At 35.7% G+C, this 17,378-nt stretch overlaps 2 protein-coding genes across 2 annotated transcripts; both read left to right on the top strand.

The window, feature by feature from the left end:
* The first annotated feature begins 1,168 nt into the window (after window positions 1-1,168).
* On the top strand, window positions 1,169-1,816 carry LOC113272082. Its single transcript, XM_026521988.1, has one exon. The coding sequence runs from the start codon at window positions 1,169-1,171 to the stop codon at window positions 1,814-1,816; it is 648 nt and encodes a 215-aa protein (XP_026377773.1).
* A 5,569-nt stretch (window positions 1,817-7,385) lies between these two features.
* LOC113272081 (uncharacterized mitochondrial protein AtMg00310-like) lies at window positions 7,386-8,210 on the top strand. The gene has a single exon (XM_026521987.1). The coding sequence runs from the start codon at window positions 7,386-7,388 to the stop codon at window positions 8,208-8,210; it is 825 nt and encodes a 274-aa protein (XP_026377772.1).
* The last annotated feature ends 9,168 nt before the right edge of the window (window positions 8,211-17,378 follow it).

The raw sequence follows: 17,378 nt of genomic DNA, 5'->3' as shown, positions 1-17,378 counted from the left end.
ATGCCAACAACGATAACCTCACAGTGAACCAAATAGCTCACATGTACACAACTCAAGAAACACAAGCTGGAAATGCATCGGTGGAGAGTCAGGTAACTCTTATTTCTCTTTTTTTCCCACACTTTCGTACTGCTTTTAATCTCTCATTTCATTAATTTCCATGCTTATTTATTGCTTTTTCTAATTTTTGGTCTTAGTTTACATAAAATTCTGAACCTCACCACCCGCATTTATTCCCATGTTATTTCTCTAGTTGTTTATTTAGTTCATTTAGATTGTCTGAATCCTTTTCACGTTTATCATTATTCTTGCATGCAATTAAAAGTTTGTTTCCTCATAAACAAGTTTTTCATAGTTTTTCTTCTTTTAGATGCCCATCAAACCCATTCCTTTACCACTTATCTAATCAAAACTCACTTAGTCAATATGAGAATACTCTTTTGGAATGTTCAAGGTTTCAAATCCTCTACCACCAGAAACCATCTGAGTGATTTAATGAGAACCCAAAACCCTGCCATCATTTTCCCAAGTGAAACCAAAATCAGTCAACTAAAAAGAAAACCCCTTCTTTCCCATCATCAGTTCCCAAATCAGGCATTTATAAAACCGATAGGACTTTCAGGTGGCCTAGTGATTCTTTGGAAAAATGGATTCACATGTGACTTAGTTTACTCTAGTCTCAACATGTTCAATTTAGTCATTCAATATGACCAAAGTAAACCTGAGTTCGTTCTTACTTGTATGTATGGGTTCTCTAATTACAACAAAAAGAAAGAGCAGTGGGATTTTATTCAAAAGATAGGTGAAGAAATCAACACCCCTTGGATTGTTCTAGGTGATCTGAATTTTCACTTACTGGAAAATATTGAGAGTCCTTCTTCTTCTTCTTCAGACGGTTTTGTCAACAATATTGTTAGATCTATTGGTCTAGAAGATATTGGTTTTGTAGGAAAGGATTACACTTAGACTAGTAATAATCTAGGAACTGGTGCTAAAAGATCTAGAATAGATTTAGCATTAGGTAATGGAGATTGGAGTACTTATTATCCAAACTCTAAATTACTTCATCTTACTCAAGTAGGTAGTGACCACAACCCAATATTACTAATCACAGATGATAATATCCCCAAGTGCTGGAAAACATTTAAGTTCTTTTTAACTTGGTTAAATGATAATACTTGTATTCCTGTTAATTGAAAAAGCATGGAGCACTACTGTTACTGGCTCACCAGGATTTCGGCTTACTCAAAAACTACAAACAACAAGAAGAGATTTATCTATTTGGAATAGAGCACACTTTGGTGACATTAACCAGAAGGTAGACAAACTGCAAAAAGAACTCAATACTCTCCAGGAGCAACCTTTCACTGCTGAGACTCATGATAAAATCTTCTACATCAATAAAGAACTAGAAGGTCATCACAGAATGAAGAGTGAATTCTATCAGCAAAAATCCAGGGATCATTTCATTAAAGACATGGATACCAACATCAAATACTTCCATATCAAAGCAAACAGAAAGAAGGCAAGGAACAACATAGATTCTATCAGAGATCACAACAACAACTGGTTACATTCCATAGAAGAAATTTCTTTGCATCTTACCGATTATTTCAAGTCCATCAGCACCACCACCAATCCTGTTCTGGAGGAGAGATTATTCTTAGTTATTCCTACATTGATTACTGATGAACATAATGCTCTTTTAACAAGAATTCCTTCCACTCAAGATATCCATAGTACTCTCAAATCTATGGAAAATTGGAGTGCACCAGGACCAGAAGGTTTTCAGGATGGATTTTATAAGAGCCAATAGAACATAGTGGGAGAAGATGTATGCAGAATAGTTAAAAGATTCTTTGAGACAATATATTTTGAAGAAAATCAACAAAACTTACATCTCCTTAATTCCCAATAAGAAGAAAACTACTTGTGCAGCTGATTATAGACCAATTGGTCTATGTAATACCTCCTACAAGATCATTTCAAAGATCTTAGTAAGCATAATGAAACCCTTAATTGGAAAAATCATTTCTCCTTATGAAGCAACCTATGTTTCTGGTAGGCTTATAAGTGATAATAAAGTTATTGCACAGGAGAGATAATTCATTCAATGAAGAAAAAAGGGGACAAATAGGTTGGTTTGCACTCAAACTAGACATGTCCAAAGCCTTTGACAGGCTTGAATGGCATTTTCTCATCAAAGTTTTGAGGTATTTTGGCTTCTGTGATATTTTTGCACTCTAGTTCATCAATGCATAGCACTACTTCACTCTCTGTCATTCTAAATGGCTCACCATGTGAAGAGTTTCATCCTACAAGGGGAGTTAGACAAGTTGATCCAATGTCACCTTATCTGTTCATTCTAGCAATGGAATTTCTGTCAAGACAATTCATACAATCTCAGCTGAACAACACCATCAAAGGCATTAAAGTGGCTGCTCATTCACTAGCCATCAATCATCTGCTCTTTGCAGATGACTGCTTGATTTTCAGTCAGGCAAATTTTTCATCAGTTAATCATCTCCTTGAGCTTCTTAATGACTTTAGCTCTTAATCAGGTCAGCTTATAAATTTTGAGAAATCATCAGTTTACTTCAGTAAAAGCACTAAGCCAGAAGTTGCTGAAACACTTACTCAAATTCTTGGTGTTAAGACAATGTCATCCAAAGAAAGATACTTAGGTTCACCTCTCATCCACTACAAAAATACTGAGTTTTAGTCACGCCAAAAGATCGTGGCAGTTGATCCAATATCCGTGGCAAAAGATAATTCGCCACGGCAAGCTCCTCGTAACAAATAGTCCAGTGGCTAATACTATTTGCCACGACGGCAGCCACGGTTTCGGTCCCGTCTCTATTAGTACAAGACCATTTGCTACGGATCCCACCGTGACTAATTAAAAACTAGGATGCACACGTTTGTGGTAATTTGCCACGAATATTACCAGCATGTGGATGTTGGTTCAACTATTTGCTACCATTATGTTGTTACAGAAGAGCATTTCAGCTATAATATTTGCTACTTAATAGTCTCAAACTGAAATGAAAATAAGATCTATCACGCTGCAATCATTCAAACAATAAGGTTTATTCATTCAAAAAAGAATTACAGGGTCAAAATTTATTACATTCAAGCAACTGGAAGCAACACAAAGAAAATCTAAACACAGCAGAAATTCAATACGAGTACCTAGTTTTCAACAAACAATTGTTGGACGTTAAAAATAAAATTAAAACGAGTAAAACAGATGGATGATGTGACATTCTTTTACTTGCAGATTGGCCTACTAAGGAGTTTGATGTGTTCCCAAAAATATAGCTTCTCTTAAGTATAAAGTTACTTGTCTTCCCGGCAAGAGGTGACATGATATCTTCATTCAGTCTTAGAAAATCAGTAGGGAATGACCTGTAAAATAAACATGACTCATTAGTCATTCCATAGATTTAGAGCTAAGATTTTTACAAAACTCAAAGTGATACACCATTACGAAAAAATAAAGGTACTATGTTCATCAAAGTGAAGATGTTTAGAAATGAAAGTTGAGAAGCAGAAATAACCTTACTTTGTTGCAGACTGAACAAAAAGGTGGATAAACGTCCATGATTAGCTGTAAATATGAAAACCTTCTTCAACCCCAGGAGGTGATGAAATGAAGATTAAAGATGAACATAAACATATGCACAGATAATTAAGATCAGAACCATAAGATCTAAAGCGTAATAATGAAATCCTCGATGGCAGGGCAATCAGATTCCTTTGGTTTCTCCTTGCAGACTGAGATATGACAAACTTGCGACGCAAAACAATAATTAAAAAGAAAAAGTAAAACATCGGAACATTACAAAAAGATCGTCGATAATGAGGAAATCAAGGTAAATCAATTAGCATTAGATGATCTAAAAATCATGATCAAATATCTTTTACAGAGTACGATACAGTTTTGCACATGTAAACAATACATTCATTCGACGTTTAATTAGGCATACAACTTACTAGGGCACCATCACTAGTTATAAAATGATACAATTCCAAAGCAACCAATCTTATGAGAATGATCTGCTCTTACATAAACATAGGTCATAACTAACTACACAGAGAATTTTAAGGTTTTATATACACTAAAGTACATGAGCCATGTCCCTATAAACATTGCTTTTTGTTGTGTCTCATTGAACACGAGAATTTTGCATGTAGGAACTAGAGTTTGAAATCTAACAACAATACAATTATGTCGATGTTGATGACGTAAATCTCAAATTGTAACAGTAACCATTCTGATCGCCTTAACTAGCAAGATGTAGCGCACATATTTTTGCTGTTAATATGATGACCAAGGCTACATGATGGATAACCTAGTTATCCAAAGTAATAAGCTACTAACTGGACCTGAAAATTGATGGTAGGATAACTGACCTCCGGTCCTGCTAGTTCAGTGAGCAACACCATTTAGTTACCCACAGCACCCTTCACATGGGGAGAATCAAGGTACTTAGGTACTACAATTTCAGGACCAGGTCTACCACTCTGATATGAGACAAGGATGTGTTCCCGTTGGGAAACCTAATTTTACTAGCCATTAGTATCATCGTAAAGAAAATTTAATATATCCATGGGATCCTAAAATTCAGGCATATATTTAAATCTAGTTCAAGTTTGTCTCCTATGTATGATGATGATTATAACAGCATAAAGTCCTTCTATCTCTTTCTACAGTAATAATAAGGAAGATTAATCATACAACTATTTTTACATATACCTGACATCATAATCATGTAAAAGATTTAGAAAAAAATAACAAATGCAGTCCCAAAAAAGGGGGAAAAAAAGAACCCTGATTAACGAGTAATGTAAGCTTACAAAAGTAAGCAATTGATACATGCAAAGTGATACACCATTACTAAAAAAATACAAGTACTAACATGATCAAAACGAAGATGTTTAGAAATGAAAGTCGAGAAGCAGAAAAAACCTTACTTTGTTGCGGACTAAAGAGAAAACTGGATATACGTCGAAGATTAGCTGTAAATATGAAAATAAAAATTAGAGATGAGTAAGACCAGATTATTATGTGTTTCAGAACATGATCTAATTCAAAATCATACTGCAATGAGTAAGTACATCTGCCCATTAAAATATGTTATAAAGAGAAACAGAACCAACCACTTGAATATGAAACACCATGTCACTTAAATATGATCGAAAAAGTCAGCTAATTTTAGGGGCTTGTACATAGAAAAGTCCATGAAGTGCAGAAGTTCATTGGTTTTTGGATCAGCCACACCAATTTTCCAAACTCACTAAGTCACTGATTCGACCAAAACCTGCAACACGAGAAGTTGGAAGCATCAACAGCATTCATAAAGAGTTATGGAATGTTTGAAACTCATTTCCAAACTGAAACAGTTCATGCCTGCAATCATTTCCTTGCTTAGTAAAATCGTTCTTATCCCATTCCTACGAGCATCTGCAAATTTTGATCAACTATAAGACGAGCTTGTTAAGAGTTATTAAGAGAATACATGAATTCCAATGTGATTGTCCTTCGATCTCACTGGGGAGATATAATCCCCTTGATAAGAATAGATCTAAAATGCTTTTACACGAATATACGACAATGAACCATATGAATATTAATAATCGTAAAAACAAATTCGTTTAAGAATACATTACCTAGAAACTTTCTATATATAACCTCAGTAGATTCAAATCTAGTTACACTGCATAAATCATAAGAACAACAAACAACAAACAAGATTCGTATCTAGATTCAAACAGTGTCTATGTTCTATCAGTAAACACAACACACAAGATCAGCATAAATCATAAGAACAACCCATCAATATAGAATAACACAAATGAAAACCCATGCCAGTAATCTTTCTAGAAAATCCTACCAATCTTTGGGATATTCATCTTTTTCTGATGAAGTTAAAAGAAAAACCACCACCACCACTTCTATTGAACTTCTCTCTTACTTTCTTTTCCCTTTTCCCCTATGCTCCCTTTAATCATCAATTCCATCAATTACGAAATATCATATCTATAAATTAGAAAAATTAAACTAACAGGGGGTTAGTCGTGGGAGAGTTTGAGAGATTTTAATGTATTTAAATCTTTAGGGATTTTAATGTATTTAAATCTCTAGGGATTTAGAGGGAGTGTGAGAGAGTTTAGGCAATTTGGGGGGTTTAACCCAAACTCCTCAGAAATCTCTTGTTTTTTGAGAGATTTTGTCCAAGCACAAAAACATCATGAAACTCCCTCAAACTCCCCCAAATTATAAACTCCCTATGACTCTAGTGTTTTACGACTAACAGGGAGTTTAAAAGAGTCTAATCAAATCTCTACTAACAGGGAGTTTAAGGGATTTTGAGGTAGTTTTAGAAACCCCCTATAAATCTCTCACCACTAACACAGATTTTAAAAGATTTTGACAAACTCTCTCACGACTAACAGGGGATTTGCTAACTCCATTAAAATATCTCAAACTCTCCCACGACTAACCCCATGTAATACAGATTAGATTTCAAAATTGAATTACAAAATCATAATAAACATGGAAGTACCCAGACATAAAATTGGTTTTCGAGAGAAGCAAACAGAGAAGGAGATATCCTTTATCCTGAGATATTTCAGTACCTAGGGTTTGTAACACGATCTTCTCATTATCCATGTTGTCGTTGAAGAAGAAGAAAAGAAGAAAGAAAACTCGGAACAATTGGTTTAGTTTTGATTTGATTTTAATGGTAATTATCACTACAAAACAGGTGGCTTCTAGGGACGGCCATTTTTTCAAAACCGTCCCTAGAGATGGTTATTTGGGACGTTCATGGTCTGGCCGTCCCTATGGATCACGAGATAATTAATTTAAGGCTATTTTTAGGCCGTCCCTAAAAGAAAGTATGACAAAAAAGTATTAGTGACGGTAGAATAGGGGACGAACACAAAACCGTCACAAATGCTTCTTGGGACGGTTTTAGGGCTTCTTGGGACGCTTTTTGGCCGTCCTTAGAGGCCTTCTATTTTGTAGTGTATGGTTAAGTTGGTTTATACGATTTGTGAGAATGATAATGGGGGCTGAGAGGAGAAGAAGAAGGAGAAGTGGGTAGGTTTACTTAGGTTTTTCCAATTAAGATTGTGGGAGGAGTTTTCATTCGGCGAGATATGGGCATTTCCTTCCTAACATAGCTAAAGCCCACCAGTTACCACAGCCTACTATGCCGTGACTAAAATTCTATAAACGCGTTCACGGCATACAAATATGAGTCTACTTTCATCCCGAAGCAAATACTGTACGAGCCGTGGAAGATGAACGATCTACTGCCACGCCCTAGACTAAGTCGTGGAAATATACCATCAATAGCCACGACTAACGCGAATCCATGGAAAGATGCCTGTGGCTAAAAGTCGATATTTTTGTAGTGAACCTTGGTCATTCTAAACAAGAATCCTTTAAAGGTATTGAAGAGAACTTTCAAAACAAATACACTTCTTGGTCTTCTACTTCTCTTACTCAAGCAGGCAGGGGGACTATGATGAAGTATGTACTCAACTCTATCCCAATTTATCAAATGAGCACTTTCAAGATACCTACACAGGTTCTCAACAAGCTTACTTCCATTCAAAGGAAATTTTTTTGGGGATACAAATCCAACAGAGGCTTAAACCCCATTGGATGGAACAAAGTTTGTAAACCTAAGGAATTAGGTGGTATGGCTTTCAGATATTTGGAGAAGCTAAACTTGGCTCTACTTACAAAACTTGCATGGAGATTACTTAATGAAAAGAATGCTCTCTATACTCAAATAATGGAAAACAAGTACTTCAAAAAGAACAATATTTTGCATCAAAAGATTGAAGCAAAAAATGGTTCTTGTATCTGGAATAGGATTACTAATGGTCTAGCTATTATTCAACAACATTACTTCATGGAAGTCAATAACGGGAAAAAGACTAAGATATGGCTGGATGGATTCCAGGTAATCCTCAACCCCCCAATTCCAATGAATGACCTTCACAGATTTTATCAAGATGTAAAAGAGTTACTTCTGCCTAACTTAAACTCTTGGAATGTGGATCTTCTTAAAAAGTTGTTTGATCAAACTAGTTCTCAGCAAATACAAGGAATTTTCATGGATTTAATTAAAGAGGATGTTATGATCTGGAGCCCATGTAGAGATGGTAAATTCACAGTCAAAAGTGCTTAGAAGCTTCTCACTATGACTAATGCAGACATCTAAATTAATGGTCGGCTTATTCATACCTCAGTTTGGAAATCTCTTTGGCAATGCAGTGCAGCTCACAGAATCAAACTTTTTACTTGGAAGAGCATTCATGGTATTCTCTCAACCAAAGCTAAGTTGGCTGTCCTACAGGATTCTTTTAGATACTCAATGTGGGTTGTGTGGTTCCCATTATGAAACCATTGAACACTTACTGATAGAATGAAATTTCTCAAAAATTTTGTGGAAGAACCTTAATATCAACATAGAGGAAGAACGAAACAAATTTGATAGTATTTCAGAATAGGTCGAAAACTGGTTCTCTAGTAATCTTAGCTCTACTAATGAAAGAAAATTTCTTTCTCTCATGATTGAAACTTGGGTCCTTTGGAAGAATAGGTGTGATGCTGTTTTCCAGGGAGTATCTCTCAATCCTCTCAACACTGTGCACAAAATCAACTACTATTTATCCTCTTATTTAAGCACTAGTACCATGCATAACCCTATCTCCATGCATGACTCTAGTACCTCATTAATTGTTGTGCCATGATGGAAACCTCCTAGACAAGACACCTTTAAACTGAATATTGATGCTTCATTTTGTCATGATTCTAAACGATTGGGTACGGGGATTGTTCTTCAGAATTTTGTAGGTACCTGTCAAGGAATACAAGGGCAATACTCAGATGGAGCACTAAGTCCTGAAAATGGAGAATGTAGGGCGATTCGATAAGATTTAATCTGGGCCAAGGAACTAAAGCTAAGTCGTACCCATATTGAAGCAGACGCTAAGCTTGTCATTCAGTCCTTATTGGAAAATTCTCTTCTAATACAATGGGATAATAGAAATCTTCTTAAAGAGATTAAACATCTAAGTCATAGTTTTGATTATTGTAAGTTTTCTTTCGTTAGTAGAGATGATAATCAAGTGGCGGATATTGTAGCTAAGTCTATCAGAGTAACAACATCCAATATTAGCTGTCTTGATAGTTTTCCAGTTGAATTTTGTGAACTCTTATCAAGAGACTAAAATTCTTTTGCAACCTGATCAATAAATTTTTCTTTTATAAAAAAAAACGAAAAGCACCACATTCTTATCTCTGTAGATTTTATATTCCACTGTGAACACCACTCCGCCGTATCCACCACAGTCTCTAGTAACGGTCGCAAATAAGGATTATTTGGAGGTGGTGGTGGCTATTATTTGGTTTGTTTCAAAAAAATATTTGGTTTTGTTTTGTGATGAACATGTTTATTTCAAGGTGATTTATCTCTAACTCTTTTCTTTTTTCTCATCATTTTTTTCCTCTTTTCTGTTTTCTTGATTTAATTGTTTGTTTCCGTTGTTGTTTGTAAGACTTGGTGGAGAAACGAAGAATTCTAAAGATCATCTTGTTCGTTCGTTCTAAAGATCATCATGTTCGTCCAGATACAAAAATTTTATTCTTTGGCGACGGTGGTGGAAGTGGTGTTGTTGCTGCTGATAGAAATTGCGTTTGCTGGCGGCGAAAGTGGTTTTGGTGCTGATCGCTACAGAAAAAATATACAACTCTTTGCTAAATATCGTAGAAAGTCTTATGTTTTATAACTGGTTTCAAATGAAGAATTGTCGTATATTATCACTTCCAACCCTTAGGACCAATGGGTTGCGCTAAGAAAACAAACGACAACTCCTTAAGAAAAAGAGTTGTGACGACATTTAGCTATAACAACTCTGTTCCATAAATGTAGTGACTAAGGCTATCACAATTTTTACAAGAGTTGTTGAATAACACCAAAACAAGATGATGAAAAATAATATTAAAGGGAAGATTCGAACATGAACCTAATGCATGGAAGTATAGCTCATCAACCATCCTTACAGTTCATAATTTTTGATTTTTTGTGTTTTTTTTTAATAAACACGTATAACAACACTTATAAGAGTTGTTGAAGTAAAATTATAATGTGTTGGAAAATGAGGTTGGGGGGATTTCATCCTCAGCCTTCAACTTTGTGTAAGATTACTTGTTGATGACGATGAATTTGGTGAATAAATATCATGAGAAGATAAAGCCGAGATCGATGAAGGGAGAGATGAAGACGCTGCTCTGTTCAAGACGATGAAGTTAAGAGGGGAAAAAAGGATAAGGAAGGAATGGATATGGAAGGAATGATGTTAAGGGAAAAAAAGAAAATAAATGGACGGTTGAAGAGGAAATAGGATTATTAGAAGGTATTAAGGAATAATTGAATGGATGGTTATGATGTTATGATGGTTATATTAAAAAATAGGATTATTAGAAATAAATTAAGGAAAATAAATAAATTAAATGGACGGCTTTAGATGGAAATGGATGGTTATGGTGAAATTTTTCTACAACCCCCTTCCACAACTCTTAAGAAAGATTGTTGTAGGGATACGAAAAAATTTACTCATTTCTGCAACAGATTTCTCAATTCTGCTAAAAAAAATCACTTTTGGAGTCTAGTTATGTAAAATTTTACCCTACGTTTTGTTTTCCCTCTCTTTGTTGGATTACTCAAATCAGAACAAATATTACGTATTATTCCTAAAATACCCCTAAGACTCTATGATACGCTAACTCTTTCTCAGGTGTCACTTCTTCCCGTACGATTGGACACCAATTTAGAAACTTTCATAAGCATGTTCATTGTATGTTGTACGTTAGCACGCGCATATGTTTTCTTCGTCTAATCCAACTCTGCACATGTAACACGTGGCATTACATGTTTGAAATTTCAAAATGGTTTGGGGAATATTCCAAAGGAATCTTTCCTATGTATAGTTGGATTCATCGTTCTTACAAAGTTTTCTACTTATAGCTAGTAGTCCACTTACCGCAAAGTTTCGATCTCGGATCCAGGTTTATGCCTCGAAGTTGACGGAAATGGGTTTGTTTAAGGTTTGGGAGAATTAGCTGATAAGGTCCCAAACTCTTGTTTGCGTACCTAGTATGCGAACACAGTGGTTAAGTTCTAGAATCGGTATTGTATGATGTTCATACTCATGAACTAAAACATTTATGATCTAAGGAATGCAAAGTTTGAAAACCGTGGCTTAATGCAAAGTTTGAAACAAAATCAGATTCATTTGATTATCTTTCATGATTGACTGATCATCATATTTAATCTAGAAGTGTTAGAGAAAGGTGTAACCGTTCACAAGCTACGTTTTGGAAGCAACGTGTATCCGATTACACGCTATTTTGGTTAAGCTGAATTAATCTTAACTTTTGTTGAGAGTTGTGGAATAACCGGTCATAGCTTATGTTATGTGGTTGGATTCATTGTTTTTGCGAACTCTCAGACTTCTAGTAGTCCGCTCATGGCCAGGTTTCGATCTCGGAGCCATTTTCTTTCTCGAAGTTCACAAACTTGTGTGTGTTTAAGGTTTCTGGCAATATTCCCATGGAATCTTTCGCGCAAGGTGTAACTGTTCACAAGCTACGTTTTGAAAGCAAGGTGTAACCGATTACAAGCTATTTCGATTAAGCTGAACTAATCTTAACTTTTGTTAAGAGTTTTGGTATAACCAGTCATAGCCTATGTTATGAGTGGTTGGATTCATCATTTTTGCGAACTCTCAGACTTCTAGTAGTCCGCTCATGGACGAGTTTCGATCTCGGAGCCAGTTTCTTTCTCTAAGTTCACGAACTTGTGTGTTTTTAAGGTTTCTGGCAATATTCCCATGGAATCTTACCCGCAAGGTGTAACCGTTCACAAGATATATTTTGGAAGCAAGGTGTAGCCGATTACAAGCTATTTCGGTTAAGCTGAACTAATCTTAACTTTTGTTGAGAGTTGTGGTATAACCTGTCATAGCCAATGTTATGAATGGTTGGATTCATCATTTTTGCGAACTCTCAGACTTCTATTAGTCAGCTCATGGCTAGTTTTCGATCTTGGAGCCAGTTTCTTTCTCTAAGTTCATGAACTTGTGTGTGTTTAATGTTTCTGGCAATATTCCCATGGAATCTTACCCGCAAGGTGTAACTGTTCACAAGCTACGTTTTGGAAGCAAGGTGTAACCGATTACAAGCTATTTCAGTTAAGCTGAATTAATCTTAACTTTTGTTGAGAGTTGTGGTATAACAGGTCATAGCCTATGTTATGAATGGTTGGATTTGTCGTTTTTTCGAACTCTCAGAATTTTAGTAGTCCGCTCATGGACAGGTTTCGATCTCGGAGCCAGTTTCTTTCTCGAAGTTCACCAACTTGTGTGTGTTTAAGGTTTCTGGCATTATTCACATGGAATCTTACACGTAAAGTGTAACCGTTCACAAGCTTTGTTTTGGAAGAAAGGTGTAACCAATTACAAGCTATTTTGGTTAAGCTAAACTAATCTTAACTTTTTTTAAGAGTTCTGGTATAACCGGTCAAAGCCTATGTTATGAACGGTTGGATTCGTCATTTTTGCAAACTCTCATACTTTTAGTAGTCCCATGGCCAGGTTTCGATCTCGAAGACAGTTTCTTTCTCGAAGTTCACGAACTTGTGTGTGTTTTAGGTTTCTGGCAACTTTCCCATGGAATATTCCCCGGAAGGTGTAACCATTCACAAGCTACGTTTTGGAAGAAAGGTGTAACCGATTACAAGTTATATCGGCTAAGATAAACTATCTTAACTTTTGTTGAGAGTTGTGGTATAACCGGTCATAGCCTATGTTATGAATGGTTGGATTCATCGGTTTTTGCGAACTCTCAGACTTCTAGTAGTCCGCTCATGGCCAGGTTTCTATCTCTGAGCCAGTTTCTTTCTCGAAGTTCACAAACTTGTGTGTGTTTAAGGTTTCTGGCAATATTCCCATGGAGTGTTACCCGCAAGGTGTAACCATTCACAAGTTACGTTTTGGAAGCAAGGTGTAACCGATTACAAGCTATTTCGGTTAAGCTTAACTAATCTTAACTTTTGTCGAGATTTGTGGTATAACCGGTCATATTCTATGTTATGAATGGTTGGATTCATCGTTTTTGTGAACTCCCAGACTTCTTGTATTCCGTTCATGGCCAGGTTTCGATCTCGGAGCCATTTTCTTTCTCGAAGTTCACAAACTTGTGTGTATTTAAGGTTTCTGGCAATATTCCCATGTAAACTTACCCGCAAGGTGTAACCGTTCACAAGCTACGTTTTGGAAGCAAGGTGTAACCGATTACAAGCTATTGCGGTTAAACTGATCTAATCTTAACTTTTGTTGAAAGTTGTGGTATGACCTGTCATAGCCTATGTTATGAATGGTTGCATTCATCGTTTTTGCAAACTCTCAGACTTGTAGTAGTCCGCTCATGGCCAGGTTTCGATCTCGGAGCCAGTTTCTTTCTCGAAGTTCATGAACTTGTGTGAGTTTAATGTTTATGGCAATATTCCCAAGGAATCTTACCCACAAGGTTTAACCGTTCACAAGCTACGCTTTGAAATCAAGGTGTGACCGATTACAAGCTATTTCGGTTTAGCTGAACTAATCTTAACTTTTGTTGAGAGTTGTGGTATGGCCGGTCATAGCGTATGTTATGAATGGTTGGATTCATCGTTTTTGTGAACTCTCAGACTTCTAGTAGTCCCCTCATGGCCAGGTTTTGATCTCGAAGCCAGTTTCTTTCTCGAAGTTCACAAAATTCTTTGTGCTTAAGGTTTCTGGCAATATTCCGATGGAATCTTACCCGCAAGGTGTAACTGTTCACAAGCTACGTTTTGGAAGCAAGGTGTAACCGATTACAAGCTATTTCAGATAAGATGAATTAATCTTAATTTTTGTTGAGAGTTGTGGTGTAGCCGGTCATAGCCTATTTTTTGTACCCCTAATATTCTACACAAAAAATGGGATAACTTAGACCTACAAAACTCCTCCTATTAGCTAAGAGGGGTTCATTGGGACTAAGGTGCTTCCCTTGATTAGCCAAATATGGATAACTATGCCTCACTAGCAAAACACTCCTTGTACAAGCCCATGTGAAAGGAACTCCAAGCCTAGTAGCAAGAAAGCTCCACATCAGCACTGCCATGTCAAACAGGTCCACCAATCCGTACCTGCCACCACTAGTACAAAAATGGGATTTGGTAACACTTCAGTATAAAAAACGATGACAGTTCACAAATGAACTGTTAAAAAATAGTTAGTGGTAAAGCATATGTAACAGTTTATTATCAAAACTGTCATCGTTAATGACCAACAACTGTAACCGTTTTCAACCGTTATTGAACAGCCGTACAATGACAGGTTTTGAAGAAACCTGTTACTATATCTCGGTGTATGATAACAGTTGCAAACTGTTACTATTCTCGGGATATTGTAACAGGTTTTATATAAACCTGTTATCTAATTAGGAGCTGTTCTTATAATTACGGCCGTCCATTTACTGTGCGGTTATGATTTAAATGAGAATCGATATGTATGTCAAGGGAATCCGTAAAAAATACAGTTCTCCCTAACCTCTCGGCTTCACCTCTCAGCTCCGCTGAAAGCTCCAGAAGAACCTGTAACCCAATCTCTCAATTTCATCACCCATGTTTCTATTCTCGTTAAATAAAAAAACCAATCTATCTACAGGAAGATCCCATCTCTTTAATTTTACGCTTCGCTCTCTTAGAAAATTCTAGGTCTTTATTTTTGGTTCGACATAGGGATCTCGATCACTCACTATCTCTCTTTCTCTGAGATTTTTTGATTTGGATTCGATAAAGGGTTCATCTTTTGTTTTCAATTGCTCTGGATCACACACCATAATTTTTTCGATTTTGTTCTTGTTCAAAGCCTTCACTCTGTGCAAATTATAAACCACATGAACTTCATCTTTATTTTCCTTGATTTCTTCCTCTGAGGGAAAATTATGGTCCTCCGTCACCTGATTTCCAAGGATTTAAAACATGTGATTCTCATATACTACTAGGTACGTGATTTTGGGTTTTTTAGTGAAATCCCTAATTTATAATTTGGTTTTATCTTATTTTCTCTATTGAGGTTGGTTTGCTCTCTTTTTTAACAAGCTGAAGGTCTCTTAGTTAACGATTTTGTAGAACAATTATGCTGGAGTATCTCAGGAACCATTCGGTAATGCTAAAGCAAAGGTACTGTATTCGTCATTCCAATCATCTTAATCTAAGTGAACGCTGGTGCAACTTCCATTTTTATAATTGGTTCCTAAACTTCTTTTCTCATTTTTCAATTATTAAGTTTAGGCTCTGAACTCTGGTTTATAGACCTGACTTGATATATTCTGTACATAGCGTCTATTTGATGTTAGTTTTCTTAATTTTTGCCCCTTTCATGTGACCCATGAATGCGATTTTGAAGACTATACCTTTTTTGCAATGTGTCCGCAAGAAGTCAGAGGTTGTGTCTCTCTGGGGTTGCTGTGGAAAGATTCATATATTTGCCAGAATTACGTAGCTCAAGCAATGACAGATATAAGAATGTTGTTGAACCCTTTGCGAATCAGGAGATGATGAGCAACTGTACATTTTTTAATACAAGTCATGCTTCTTTGTTTAATAAATTAAGCTTCTAATACTAAACCAATGATTTAATTTTACTTGGTGATCAGTTCAAGGAAAAATTATCATCGAACCCCCCACATAGCTGATAAGAAGTTGCATATAATGCCTGATATTTCCAAAGAATACTCTATAAATTGAGACTCCAAGGCTTTTCAAATTAAGCTTTAAAATCCTGACGTTCCTGTACAAGTAAGTCTACTTCCTTTCATTTCAGGAGTATCTTAGTTGAGGAGATAAAAACATTTATCACTTTTATATCTAAACCGAAACATGTGCATACTTTTGCACGTGTTTGTGTTTTTGCACTTCATATGGGTGGATTCTAATGAGATTTGGCAACCTAAGGGAAATCATATCATATCATGGATAAATCCTCACTTCTTAGTGTTCTAGTTTACTAAAAGTATATGTATGCAACTATGTGTGTCCTGGAAACATCTTATATATTTATTGTTTGCAAACTTTTTGCTTAACCTGGTTTTAGCATATAACTTGTTTGAAACTTTTTGAAGTATTTTATTATATTACTGGATCCAAGAAGTTGGTTAAAGGGATGCAAAACCTTGGAAGAAGTTAATGTAGTAATAAATATTTCTTATATGTAAGTTATTAAATTCGTATTCGGGATTATGGTACATGAAAGTCCTTTACTACAGTGGTTTCTCTAGTCAAATTAATTCCTCCAGTCAAGTAAATCTCTTTGCTTGATTAACTGCAGATGCTCGTGCTTTCGGTACATATATATTTGATTTTTACATTTAGTTTTTTTTTTCTTCATAGTGAAGGTTCTTTTCATTTCTTTAATTTTCAAGGAGGCTAGATGCTTCTTTGTAACTTCTGCAAAATTTAATCGGCTTTGGAGACTAAAGGACATCTTTGTGGCCAGGGTTGCCGACATGGAAGTTTATTATGTAGATATTGGTGTTTTATTGTTTATCTATGTGATCCAAAAAGAGTACCATGTGCAGGTGTCGTTTCAGAAAATGCAACTCCGGTTCAGTTTATTTGTTTTGAAGAATTAAACTTGTCTGTGAATATTTGAAAATTATAGTGATTTGAACTTTTGAATTAACTTAGGAGGTGCAAGTAATTTTATATGTCAACTGAGTTCAGGTTGTACTGTAATTGAACTAAAGATTTAATAGAATGTTGATGTTCCATCCTTTTAATGTTTTTTACCACTGATTTTTCATTTTAGGTTCATTTTAGCTTCGTATCGTTGATAACTCAGTGGTTAAATATGTTACCACAAGTGGCTTATGGTGATAGTTTTGTGAGGGAACTGTTACTCTAGGTAGCTTGAAAGGGAAATCTAATGACACTTTAATAATAATATGTTACTATAACCCAGGATTATGATACAATTTAACTAAAAACTGTTACTTCTGCTCTAATAGTAGCAACAGTTTATTTCCAAATATTCTACCATAAAATGTGAACGGTGATAGTTTTGTGAAGATTATGTTACGTTAGTGCTGATTCAGTAAAAATATTTTTGGTAAACTGCTACGAAAGACCACGAACAATGACAGTTTTAGTCGTTATGTAACATTTCTGAAGTGATATTTTGTAACAGTTTTTATAAGCTTTCCGTAACAGGGGCTTTGGTAACACCATGGAAAAAATCAAAACTGTTACAGAAGTGCTACTGTAACGGTT

This window comes from Papaver somniferum, chromosome 4, assembly GCF_003573695.1.
Source record: "Papaver somniferum cultivar HN1 chromosome 4, ASM357369v1, whole genome shotgun sequence".
Classification (NCBI taxonomy): Eukaryota; Viridiplantae; Streptophyta; class Magnoliopsida; order Ranunculales; family Papaveraceae; genus Papaver; species Papaver somniferum.
This window is presented reverse-complemented; position numbering and strand designations above follow the sequence as displayed.

What these genes read in the sequence shown, in the direction of transcription:
- LOC113272082 (XM_026521988.1), top strand. Translation starts at nt 1,169, where the DNA reads ATGATAATACTTGTATTCCTGTTAATTGAAAAAGCATGGAGCACTACT.
- LOC113272081 (XM_026521987.1), top strand. Translation starts at nt 7,386, where the DNA reads ATGGAAAGATGCCTGTGGCTAAAAGTCGATATTTTTGTAGTGAACCTT.